This window comes from Lynx rufus, unplaced genomic scaffold, assembly GCF_022079265.1.
Source record: "Lynx rufus isolate CCGP_SWC_20201006 ecotype Redwood Valley unplaced genomic scaffold, mLynRuf1.p SCAF_7, whole genome shotgun sequence".
Classification (NCBI taxonomy): Eukaryota; Metazoa; Chordata; class Mammalia; order Carnivora; family Felidae; genus Lynx; species Lynx rufus.
This window is the reverse complement of record NW_025814889.1, coordinates 125,990,006-126,003,071: the sequence shown is the minus strand read 5'-3', so window position 1 is coordinate 126,003,071 and position 13,066 is coordinate 125,990,006. Positions and strand designations below refer to the sequence as shown.

The 13,066-nt window shown below is 42.4% G+C and overlaps 1 protein-coding gene across 2 annotated transcripts in view; it reads right to left on the bottom strand.

Annotated features, from left to right (window-relative positions):
- TCP11L2 (t-complex 11 like 2) overlaps positions 1–13,066 on the bottom strand; it is a 41,251-nt gene that overhangs the window by 20,726 nt on the left and 7,459 nt on the right. For both annotated transcript variants that reach the window (XM_047066869.1, XM_047066871.1), the window contains exons 2-6: positions 11,815–11,999; positions 9,310–9,445; positions 5,584–5,704; positions 4,070–4,290; positions 1,794–1,930 (exon numbers count right to left, since the gene is read on the bottom strand). In XM_047066869.1, the coding sequence (XP_046922825.1) occupies positions 1,794–1,930; positions 4,070–4,290; positions 5,584–5,704; positions 9,310–9,445; positions 11,815–11,971 (772 nt within the window). In that variant the 5' untranslated portion in view covers positions 11,972–11,999. The remainder of the gene's footprint in view (positions 1–1,793; positions 1,931–4,069; positions 4,291–5,583; positions 5,705–9,309; positions 9,446–11,814; positions 12,000–13,066) is intronic.

Below are 13,066 nucleotides of genomic sequence, written 5' to 3'. Positions count from 1 at the left end.
TCATCTTTCTTGACCACTTAGCAATACATGACGTAGCAGATCATGCCTTCACTGTCTGAACACTTTCTTCACTTGTCCTGCAGAACATCACCTGCTCCTGGCTTCCTTCACTTCTCTGGCGGCTCTTTCACAGTCACCGTTGCTGGTTCCGTCCCTTCCTCTTGAGCTCTACTCGTTCCTAGTCTCTTTTGCTGGATCCGTCTGCTCTTGTCGATCTCTAGATGCTCTAGAGTTCCAGGTCAGGCCCCTTCTGTATCTACACTCACTCCCAGGTAATTTCACCCAGTGCAATACTGTGGATAAGAGTATGAACAGTGCACACAGACCACCTGGGTGAGTCCCAGCTCCATAACTTACAAGTTGTGTTACGGAGGCAAGTGATCTAACCTCTCTGTGTCTCAGTTTCCTCATCTATAAAATGGGGGGTAATTTCCTGAAGTTGTCACAAAGATCAAATTAGTTAATACAGGTAAAGTGCTTGGCATATAGAAAGCATTTTATTCATGTTAACTATTATTCAGTTTTGTGGCTTGATCTATCACAAATATACTGGTGAGTCCTGAATGTATATCCCTAGTACCCACCATTCCCCTGAACTCTAGTCCTTTATATCCAAACACCTACCTGACATGCCCATGTTGATGCCATGTAAGATCTCAAGGTTCATATACGTGAACCTGAACCCCGATCCCATACCATCTCCTTACCTGCCTTCCCCTAGTTGCCCACCCCACTAACAACCATCACTGTTCACCCTACTGCTCACGCGAAAACCTTAGCATCATCACCTCCTCTCCTTTCTCCTCATCCAACTTCCAGCAAATCGTCTTGTTCAACTTTCAGAACACATCCAGAATCTGACCCCGTCTAACTACTTCCACCACTGCCAGGTGAACCATTATTTCTTGCACATGCAGCCACAATACCACCTACATGGTGCCCCTGTTTCCCTCTCTGCTCCGGTGCCATCTATTCTCTCTCTACCCGGGAGCCAGGGCGGTCTTTAAAAATGCAAATCACATGTTGCTCCCCTGCACAAAACTCTCCAATGACTTCCTGTCAACACTTGGAATAAACTCTAAGCTCTCATTTCCTAGCAAGGTTCTGTATGACCTGTCTTTGTCTACCTCTTGGACTCGTCTCCGCCCACTCTCTCCCTGCCTGCTCTACTCCAGCCACACTATCTGTGGTGTGTCTGTCCAACTTCACACACACGCTTCTGTCTCAGCGCCTTCGTACCTGCAGCTCCCTCTGGCTGGAATGTTCTTTTCTCACGTCTTCATATGCCCCTTCCTCTTCCCTTTGCAAACTCTGCTCAAACGTTCCTTCTTAGAGAGGTCTTCTCATCTCAGTCTACCTTGTCTTAAAAAACACCACCTCCCTCACTCCTGCCCCATTGCTATCTGCCCTTTTTCCTACTTTTCTTCATAGCACTTAACACATCTGACAATACATGCTTATTTGTTTGTCTGTCATGCCTACTAGAATGTCAGCTCCCCAGGGGTCATGACATTGTTTTGTTCACTGCGGTATCCACAGCAACTGGGATCCACAGCAATCCTAGTATCTGGGGCACAGCAAGTGCTCAATACATATATATTTTTTAATACATGAAGAAATGAATAGTGCTTGAGACACAGCAAACAGCTATAAATTTGTGATGTCGATTATAGAAGTTACAAAAATGTTTAACAGAAAAGTCAAAATTCTTTAGTGACACTCCTTAAGATACCAAAATATAACGCATCATATTTCCACTTAGTTTCAACATATACACATTATATTGTACTTACTTGGAGTTTCTTCTAAAATTTCTTGGAACTTGGTTCTCTCATAATCCACCAACTGGCGTTGAAGATGTGGTCTAAGACTCCTAATTGTAAAATTGACCATGTCCATTTTCATGAGGTCCAGGACATGAAATATTTGTCTAAAAATTTTAGAGTGAAAATAGTTAAAGAGGTGATTAAGAAATTAAGCTGAAATTCATTAACTGCAATCTATTTTACAGGCTGGAAAATATAAACATCCCCCAAATGGTTTTGAAATTCCAACTGCCATTGGCAAGGTCACTTTTCATAGAAGGCATTACACATGCATCCCAAATTTATTCTTCACAGATCTCAAGAGTATTTGCTTTAGCAAATACAATACCTCCAGCTGATCCATTACACCCAGCAGTGAATTGGTAGACAGTAGAAAGCATAAGCAATGAGTCTTAACAATGAGACAAAGATTCAAGAAGGAATTTTCACTGGAAAGCCCTAAACTTTTAAGGAGTCTGTACATAGTGTACTTGGTTTTTCCTCCTAAGGGAACACGGGTGGGGTGGGGAGAAAAGAAGAAAAAGGACAGGGAAGTAAGGCACAGGGGAAAAATACTTCAGTTTCGAATTGGGCACGCCTGGGCTCAAATGCAACATTGCAACTGACCAGCTCTGTGGCCAGGCATAAGTTACTCAATCTCTCCGTGCAAGTTTCCTCATCTGTGCAAGAAGAGACAAGATCAGTCTTGGAGGGATGTTGTAGAGAGTCGATGAGGTTATGAACGCATCATGGAGGGAACAGTGGTCCCCAGTAGGTGCTCGATAGATGACCAAGATGAAGACCACAGATGTGATACCACACGTGGGTAATAAGGTAACTCAGAGCATGGATTCTGCAACTGAAGAGTCACTGTATGCCAGAGCTGAACACAACTCTACGGGCACATACAGCCCATTTCACCGATGGAGTAAAGTATGACTTTGAGAGGTTATCGACTTGCCCCAGTTAGTAACGTAAGTTACCTGCTCTATGCATACCAGTTTCCTCCTCCTACCTTTCCAATACTATTACATAAAACTTAATTTTCAACGTGGCTGTATTCACAAAAAAAAAAAAAAAAAAGGTGGGGGTGGGGGGAGTTCCTCTCATTGGTGAAAACTATTATAGACTCGTCTTTCCTCTGGGATCACAAAGAAGTTATTGTTTATACAGCCAGAATTAGACCCTTACAATTTTAAAGTATACCTCATTTCCTTGGGGAAGCAGTGGCAGAAATGGTTAGGTGACCACCAAAGGTCTGTGCTCTTTTTCCACAGTGTATATTTGTGGCTAGGGAAATATATTTCCAGACAGCAACCACGTTTCCCAGGCCTCCTTCAAACTAGGTGGGACCACAGGACTGGTTACAGTCAGTGGAATCTGTCTCTTCTGGGCTGAAGAGGTTGAACACTGGGTATGCCTTCCCCGATCCCTTTCCCATTCACTAGCTGAATGTACAGGACTCCAAGGGCCTTGGGCAACAGTGGGATCAAGGATAGAAGGAACCTGGGTCACCAAATAACATGTGGAAAGCTGCCTGACCAAGAACTCCTGCTTCAGACTGTGACATGAGAAACTTATACTGGTTAAATCACCAAGAGTTCAGGGGTTATGTGTCATAGCAGCTACCATTACCCTAACTCATAAAGACCTCTTCCTAGATCCTTGACTGGATTAGGTCCCTCTGCTAGAAGCACTGTTAATCCCCTGTACATCCCCTCCCATAGCACTTACCACAATTGCAATTCCTTGTCCGAGGTCTGTTTTCCCATTGGACTGTAAACTCCCTGGTCAGAGACTGTATCTGTCTTTTTCCTCACTGCATCTCCAGGGCCCCCCACACACCAACTAACAACTTTGTTAGGTCATTCTATCTGGAAATTCTATGTTCAGGGCAAATGACTGACTTGCTCCTTGCTTCTCTGGTTTCTTCTAGGGTCAAGGATTCCTTTGGAAGACCAGAAATCATTCTGTGTTCCTCAATTCCCACACTTCCCTTTTGAATGAACTGAAAGGTACTCTCAGAAAATGCAAGCCGTGAGCACCTGTCTGGCTCAATCGGTTAAGCATCTGACTTAGGCTCAGGACATGATCTCACAGTTTGTGGGTTCAAGCCCTGGGTTGGGCTCTGCGTTGATAGCTCGGAGCCTGGAGCCTGCTTTGGATTCTCTGTCTCCCCCTCTCTCTCCCTGTCCTGTGCTCGCTCTCTCAAAAATAAATAAACAAACAAAAAGAAAGAAAATGCAAGCAGGGAAAGTGCTAACCTCAGCACCTCCACGATGTCATTGGTAGCCTTCAGCTCTCTGATGTCGTCATCTCGCACAGGAGCACAGAGCTTTCCCATGATACTGATGACATAGTTGGCCAGGCCTTGGATGTCAACAGCACTGTGCTCAGCCTGCTGCCTGATTAGGTCTGTGTCTAAAACTTCACATATCTGGTTGCGAAGCCGGTTGCCGCCAGGAGTCAGAAAAGAAAGGAGAATCTACACAGGGAAAGGAAAGAAAAGTTACCGGCATTCTTATGTGAATAAGGGTTTTCATTTTTTATTTCAGTGTCTAGAAGACCAAGCTCCTTGTCCATATTTTAATGCCCTGGGTGCCACAGAAGTCTACACTGACTGGTGGTGGGTCACAGGAGCACTCCAGTGTCTCAAATCTAAAAAGCAAGTTCTACCTTCTGCATTAAAGCCCCCCTCCAACTTGCCACTACTCATGGGAAGTTACTGAAACTACCAGAATGAGAGCAACTGGCAAGGAAGCAGTATTACTGAAATAACTTCAAAAAGTTTACAAATAAGCCACGTAAGGAAGGAATAAGTTGCAGATCATGGCTCCAAAGAACCCTTTAAAAAAGAGCAAATGAGGGGCGCCTGGGTGGCTCACTTGCTTAAGTGTCCAACTTCGGCTCAGGTTATGATCTCACTCTCACGGCTCGTGGGTTCGAGCCCTGCATCAGGCTCTGTGCTGACAGCTCGGAACCTGGAGCCTGGAGTCTGCTTCGGATTCTGTGCCTCCCTCTCTCTCTGCCCCTCTCCTACTCGCACTCTGCCTCTCTCTCTCTCAAAAATAAACATTAAAAAAAAATTAAAGAAGAGCAGATGGAAACACCCCATGGGCTACGTTAGTATATTTTACGTATAAGATATTTATTATATATTCCTTAGGCAACCTATCCTGAGTATTCACCACACAGCAGACACTGTGCTTACACACACAGCACATGGTTAGGAGGACGGGCTCTGAGCCCGAGCACTTCAGTTCCAATCCCTCTCCATCCCTCAAAGCTGGGTAACCGTGGGCAAGTGAGGGAACTCAGCTCCCTTTTATTCAGTAAGAGTAACAGTGGTAACTACCTCACAGCATTATGGTAACGATAAATGAATAATCTAGCGTATGGTATAGAGCAAGGGCTTCGTGAATGTTCACTAAAACTCCGCCCTATCATTTAATTCTTACAATTCTCAGAACGCTAAGACTGAAGGATCGGAAAGCTGTTGCTAAACCCATTGCTAAACCAGGTTTCTAGCTCCTGAGTCTGTGCTCTTGACTTGCTGTGACCAACCCCTCTGTGTGCTAAGCGTCACCCTGCGCTAGCTCCTTCCACCGCCGGAGTTCCCTTGCCTCCACCCCGCCCCGGGAAGTGCACTTCGGAAAACACCCTTCCAGTGACCGGACTTACTCAGTTTTCCAAAAAGAATCTCCAGCACCCTTTGAAGGACGCAAAAACAGTCTTCAGGGAAAAGAATTACTAATTAATACAGACAACATCAACTTGCCTCTCTGATTTCTTCAAACAGTTTGATGGCATGTTCATACTCTGGAGGCTCGGCATTCAGTTCTGACTGCAAGACGTCCCAGAAGGCCTGGTGGACAATGTGCTTCACTCGACTGGCCAAGCTACAGGAAGGAAATGAATTGTTTTTAAAAATAAGCACTATTTTTCCTGATTATGAAAGAAATGTGCTCATTGTAGAAATCTTACAAAATTAAGAAAAAAAACCCCAGAGAATAAAAATGGCCCATAATCTCATTTTAATCTTTTGACATATTTCCCTTGTTCAATGCATGTTTTTATATAGTTGAGAATAATCTATAGGTATAGTATACACTTGTGTCATTTAATATCCTGTCCTAGGAGTTTCCCCTCGACTTTAAAAATGCCTTCTTGCTACAGCTTTCAGTAAGTTCTTAAAATTGTACCTTAAGGAGATGCCTTAATCCAGCTGCTCTTTGGATCTTTAGACGTGTTCTAGATTTTTGGTCTGAGATATGGAAAAGTTGCTCTTTCCTCAACAGCTAAAGTTTCATTGCACGGAATAGAACAGGTTGGCCCCAAGGAGACATGCATGGGACAGGCTGCCAACCGCAGCTTAGATGTCCCATTTAAAGTTAGCCAGACCACACTGCTGGAATAGGAACCTTCCCAGGAAGAGCTCACAATAGAATAGGTGGCCACTTTGCCTCACCCCTTATGTCACTGCACTAAAATAGGTGCACATTTAAATACACATCCCTACTGAACTCCTACACCATTTGGCAACAGTTTTAGGAAAATCACATATTTCCCTGCACTGTACTTACTTAGGTGTCTCCATCCTCTACAGGGCACACATCTCTCCCAGGCAGAGGCCGTAACTTCTTCTAAGTACCTGCCACTGTACCTAGCACGGTACCTGGCATACAGTGAGTGTTTGATGAAGGCATGATAAATGAATTAATAACTTCATAGTTATGCACATGTCCTTATTTTTCCTTTTTAGAGTACAAATAGCTAAACATACAATAATGCTATGAGACATTAAAATCAGCTTTCTGAGGAGTGTGAGTTAAAATTGCTTCCATAACTGCAAATGCTATATTCTACTCAGCAACTTTAAATGTTAAAACTTATTCTAGTTTCCTGACTAGATTTACTCAGCATAAATGCTATTTCTAGTGTTGACCCTCCTGAGCAACTTCAGAACAATGAGAAAGGCAAACACTGCTGGGATGGACTTTCACTCTTGACTTTACCAGCCTTACATACGTGGCTTGAATGGATCGACCAAGGAAGAGCTATAACTTTATAGCTCCTGCAGGGACATCAGAGTTTAAATGTAAGGTTTCCTAAAGGCTGAAAGATATTTTTTAGCTTTTTAATTTTCTGGAGGATGATGGGGTGGGGGGGGGGGAGGGGAATGAGGTCAATCAAATCATTTACAAGCATTCTTGCTAGGTATCAGAAATCAGACATGTTTTGCCAAGTCTTTTCCCCCAAAGACAATATTTAGCAGAATATGAGAGTCAGCCACATTTTAAAAGGTAACAACTTGGCCATTTGTAAAAAGCCATCTGAAAAATCAACAGCTCATAACATGCTATTTTATTTTTAAATAAAGTTAGTTGTCCTAAGTTTGCATTTTGCTTTCCTTGCTCACATTTTCCAGCTAAGGCAGAAAAGGAAGGAGAGAGGTATTCCTATTTCCCAGAGTATCAAAATCCTTATGGTCCAGGCGCTCGGATGCCCATGAGCACGCATTTGAAGCGTTTTAGTCCCCATCACGTCCTTGGGGAACGTGAGGCTCAGAAATGGTCTCAGCAGAGCCAGGATTCAAATCCAGAGTCTGCCTGATCCTCAACTGCTTTTGCTATGGCCTGTATCCACAGCTTTTGAATTTAAAGCACAAATACTCCCACACTGTAAACTTCAAGCATTCATTTTTGTTAGTCAGTCCATAAATGTTTATATGACATCCAATACGTGCCAGGCCCTGTTTTGGGTGCTGCGGTTACTGTAGTAAAAAAGAAAGTTGTCTGTTCTCAAAAAGCTTATCTGTTAGCAGGGACAGAAAGACAAAAACAAAACACGTTAAAAATGAATAAGGCAATTTCAGAACCATGAGGAAGACAGAATAAGACGGTGTGGTACACAGTGATGGAGAGGGTGCTGCCTTCACCGGGAGGTTGAAGAACACTTCTCTAGCACAGTGACTTTTCAGTTGAGACTTGAATGAGGAGAAAAAAAGCAGCCAGTGCAAATCTAGGGGAACAACATTAAAAAAGAAGGAAGAAGAAGGACAAAGTTCCTGGGACAGGATCAAGCCAGTATACTCCGAGGTCAGCAAGGAAGCCAGTTTGGCAGAAGTGCAGCAGGCAGGAGGGACAGGAGTAAAAGACGTGGTCAGGAAGTGGAGCCTTGCTGCCATACTTTCTGCCAAACATATGGGTTTGTAGAAGTTTGGGTTTCTTATTCTAAGTGTAATAGAAAACCACTGAAGGATTTTAAGCAAAGAAATGACCTTCTCTGATTAACCCTTCAGAATGATCACTCTGGCTACCGTGTGAATGGAGAGGATGGACTATGGGGGGCTAAGGACGGAGACAGGGCAACCAATTAGGACTGAAAGAGGAGAGGTCAGACAATGACGGTGGCCTGGCCTAGGGGTGTAGCAGTAGAGTGGTATGAAGGATAGTGGTGAAATGCAATGACCATAGAAAACCAAACAGATATACCTATTTTGGCCAGTAATCTTAAAAAATATTAGTGATTATTATGAATAATGTCCTCAGGAGCAGGAGGACTACAATCTGGATTTTAAAGAAGGAAAGTTGTTATGTTTCCTATTTTTCCTGCTTTAAAACAAATGAGCATAAAACCTCTAAACAGAATCAAATATTACATGTTGTCTTAACGGATAGAAGGAATGCCTCTGGATTTATAAATGATACTGTGAGGTTGAAGATTTAATGCCATTATTCATGAGCTAACTTTGCCTCTAAAGATGACTTACCTGTAGGTATGGCCTCAAGCCTTTTCTCTTCTCTGTCCCAGGGGATTTATGAGCCAACAAAGTCAGAGAGGTTGAGGTAGGATATAGGGTGTGGCTCTAACTAAAGGTCCCTGGGTTTTGGGGAGGGGGCGGGGACTGAGGTTAACCAGGGGTGCCCATGTAGTTGTGATTCCTATCACCAGACGCTTCTGGATCATCTGTTCTTAGCACTTCGGCAGCTCAGCTACATTGATTTATCTTTTACGACCTGAATATCAGTTTTTAATAAGTCAATCTGCAAACATTTCTTGAGCACGTACTGTATGTCAGGCATTCTGCTAGGCAATGGGGATAGAGCCCCAAATGATATAGACATAGTCCTTCCATTACGGTGTTTTGGTCACATGGGAGAGACAGACACTGAACATAAAGACTTATTAACAAAGGGAGGCAGAAGGGGCAACAGGAGTCCTTAGGAAGGGGATTTAATGTGGTCTGGTATGCTCAGGAGTGTCAGGAAACGCTTTCCACAGAAAGTGACATACACACTGAGTTCTAAAATTATGGGTAATATGTACCCTAGAGGAGGGTTTTGAAAACAAGTATAAGACCGTGTTAGAGAACTAACCAATGTTTACTCTCAGTGGATATTTACAAGACTTCTAGGAATCAGTGTGAACGTGTGTGTATGTGTGTGTGTGTATGTGTGAGAATCTGCAGCTCAGTTTACACACACAAATGCCTCCGGGTTACCTGTTCTCAGGGAGGGCATCTTGTTTCAATTGAAAGTTCTCATTTACAGCAATTTCATGAGCAAGTGTCATGTTTGATAAGTTCCTTGCTGCAGCCATTACTTCGTCAAATGTTACTACCCTGGGAGGGCTTGTTGCTGAAAGAAAAACAAAATCCAGTTCATGTCACGGAAAAGTTGTCATCCAGTGAAGCCTCCGAATGCAGACAGAGTGTAAGTTATCCCAACATACACATGCAGGGTTTTACAAGTAAGAAGAATACATACTAAATTGGGTAGATTCCTCTGCTTACTTACTACTTAAGACTTCAAAAATTTAAGAACTCCTTTGATAGTTTCAGTTACTCTATTGATAAAAAAATTCTCAAGTGTTTTAGAGACTATCTTATTAATAGAAGCTATTATAAGTTACCTTTCTTTTATTAAATCACCCTATATTTTAGTACCTATTGATATCTGCATTTATTACATGTACTCTGCAGGAACTTGATAAGACTACTTTTATTCTGTAATTCATAACTCATTAATTTAAGCACATTCAAAATGAAATAACTGATTTCTTAAAACCATAACTTCTAAAAGTATAGGTGGTATAGCATAATGCTTGGGTTTGGCTCCAATTTTTACCAATTGGTTGTTATCATTCGACTTCACTAGGTATAACATATCTCCTCATAGGGCTGTCTTGAGGTGATTAGTAAAGAAGAATATAGTAAGAACTTAATAAATGTAGATGATTAAAATAAAATTAATCTGGTAAACTGGATAATCTACTTTTCAGTCAGAAGTAGTAAATAAAGAATTATTCTGATTATTTCTAAAGATTATTCTAGAAAATTGTTCTAATAAGTCATGTCTTTTAAAAATCACTATTGGAACTCTTAGCTTCAATTACTTAAAAATCATTTCCTCAAAAAACAATACTGACTGGCAATATACTGCTACCTAAAATAATTTATAAAAGAAGAGGAGAAGGAGGAAGAAGAGGAAGACCATGAGGAAGAGGAGGGGGAAGAAGAGGAAAAAATGGTGATATATGGAATTAGCAAAGTCCCTTGTCAAGATGCCTAGGTACCCTGTTGGAGGCATCAACCCCATATATATAATATAAAAAATGACAAAAAGCACAGAAAGCTGGGTGACTGCTAGTTAATTCTTTTCCCAATTCTCTGGCTCATTAAGATTCTTCTCAAAAATGTCTGTACTCTGGGGTCCAATAATCCAATTGTATCCAAAGGAATTCCTGGAAAGGCTTTATGTACCATAAAGCACTATTTGTAACAGCCAAAAAAAAAAAAAAAAAGGAAATTAACTAAATGTCCAATGATAAATCAATGATTAAATAAATTTATTATATAGTCATTTGATGAAGTAATTTACATTTTTTTAATTAAAAAAAATTTTTTTTTATTTTAGAGAGAGAGAGTGAGCAGAGGAGAGGGACAGAGGGAGAGAATCTTAAGCAGTCTCCAAGCTCAATGTGGAACCCGACATGGGGCTCAACCCCGTGAACCGTGAGATCATGACCTGAGCAGAGATCAAGAGTCAGACACTTAACTAACTGAGCTACCCAGGCACCCCTAAATGTTTTAAAAGTATATCCTCATAGGTAAACGTTTTAATTATAATTCTAAGTGAAAACAGTCTACACCTACATATACACATGTGTCAATGTGAAAAATGAATGTGACAAAGTGCTGCCAGCTGTCGCTTTTGGGTGATATAGGCAAAATCTTTTCTCTACACTCGTGTACTTTCCACATGTTTTAAAAATGAGATTGCACAAATTTAAACACAAATGAACAAACTTTTTGAAGTGGGCATTTGATTATGTTGTTGTTTCTTTCTGCATTTGCTTTGTCTTTTAAGATGTTACATTTCCTATACAAGATGTCAATTAAAAAGCTAAAGAAGAAAAAGAAAAAACGCTGGCTTTACACACCTTTAGAGCTGTCACACACAAAAGGGGAAAAAGACGTCTCCTGCACTGTGGCCACTTTTTGAACTCTTTCTTACGCCCCTAGTGTAGTAATTCTCCTCGCGGCTACTTTTCTGGGGTGATTTGCACAACAGTTTTTGCAATCAGTAGGAAACCCTTTAGATTATTTCACTTCCTGCCTGACCCTTGAATTGGGGCAAGTTTCCTTTCATTTAAATCGGCAATGATTAGAGAAGACCAATTTGAATTTATCCTTGAATGTGTCCAAGAAGTGATCTCAAGAGGGAGTGGCTTTCCACTGCTTAAGAGAAAAGACAGGTGGGGTTTATGGACCTGATTTATAGCCAAAGCAAAGCATATCAGAGACTGTAATGAAAATAAAAATGGTTAGGTGGTAAACGTTAGTGGCTACTTACTTCTGCCTTTGCAGTGCTATTATGGTACATCTAGAAACCGGGGGAGTCTATACTTTGCTCTCATTCATTTAGGAGTTTTAAAATCCAGCACACATGTCTAGAACCACCTCCTCCCTTCGGCCACCCCTAGCCCCTGCTCCCCGTCAGCTTACAAGCAGGAGAGCTGGATTTGCTGGAAGAGTCGCTCGTAAAACTCTGCCTGGAGCACTCAGAATCACTGAGGGAAGCCATGCTTTCGGAAAACCGGGAAGAGTCTGAATCGCTTGGCTGATCTTCACCCACACATTGCTTCTCACCATTGAAGGGCATTTTGTGTCACGTGAGTGTGGGATAACACCTGCATAGACAAACAGACCCTGTGTCAACACTCTGTGGGGCTTCCACTAGCATCACGGATGCTTCTTCCAACATAGACGGCTTTGCCCACATGTGTCACAGTGTTGGAAAGGCCCCAGAAGATAACCTCTCCTTTCCCATAGCAGCCCGGCCAGGCCACCAAGACTGCCTTCCAGAAAAGGGACCCCATAGCCCTGAGTGGGAACTTACTCAGGACATACGCAGTGTGAATGAGGAGCAGCTCTCAGCAATAACAGATCCCTCAAAAGTGTACAGAAGACACACAATCTCTCTCTTCCTGGGTTGCTAAAACATGGCAAGTTAAGAGTATGAGAGGATAGGGCACTGGGGATAGACCACCTAGGTTAGAAGCTGGTGCTGTCTTTTGCCATGTGCCCTTGGGAAAGTCACTTACTTACCCACCTACCTCATGAGTAAAACTGGGCTGAAAGACTGAATTTATAGGGTTCAGTCTTGAAGATTAAATAGGATTAATCTTAATAAAGTACTTAGCATGGCACTCAAATTTTAGCTATTCTTACTGTTCCTTTGGCTTTGTTTTAAATAAAATAGTTTTGAAATCAGCCTCTTTGGTTCCTTATGAGCCCCTTGGGGAAGGGAGAAGACTAATTAAAATCTCTGGCTGGCAAGTCTGCACGTTCTCCATTTTCCCATGGACTGCCATCATATAAAGACTAAAGCCTGACCCTGGGTCTGCATTTGACAGCCAACTACGGACCCACTACCACCCCATGAACAAACAGGCATCAAAGATCCTGATTCACAGGTCGGTGGAACAGACTTTGGGACAAGGGGACTTACCATGCCGTAAAACCAGTCCCTTCACTCTATCTACATCCAGTGCTGTTCTGGAACATCAGATTGGCTCCCAGACAAAAGGCAGGGCACTTGGGCCCAGTCACCCTCTAGAAAGGGGATCCTGGGCACATGGGATACCTGGCCTAAGCCCAGGAGGCTCAACTAAAGCCCAGCAGGCACTGGCTCTGATATGTGTGGCGTTAGCTGAAACAGAGAGGAAACTTGGGCCCGAGGAGGAAGGCACCTCAA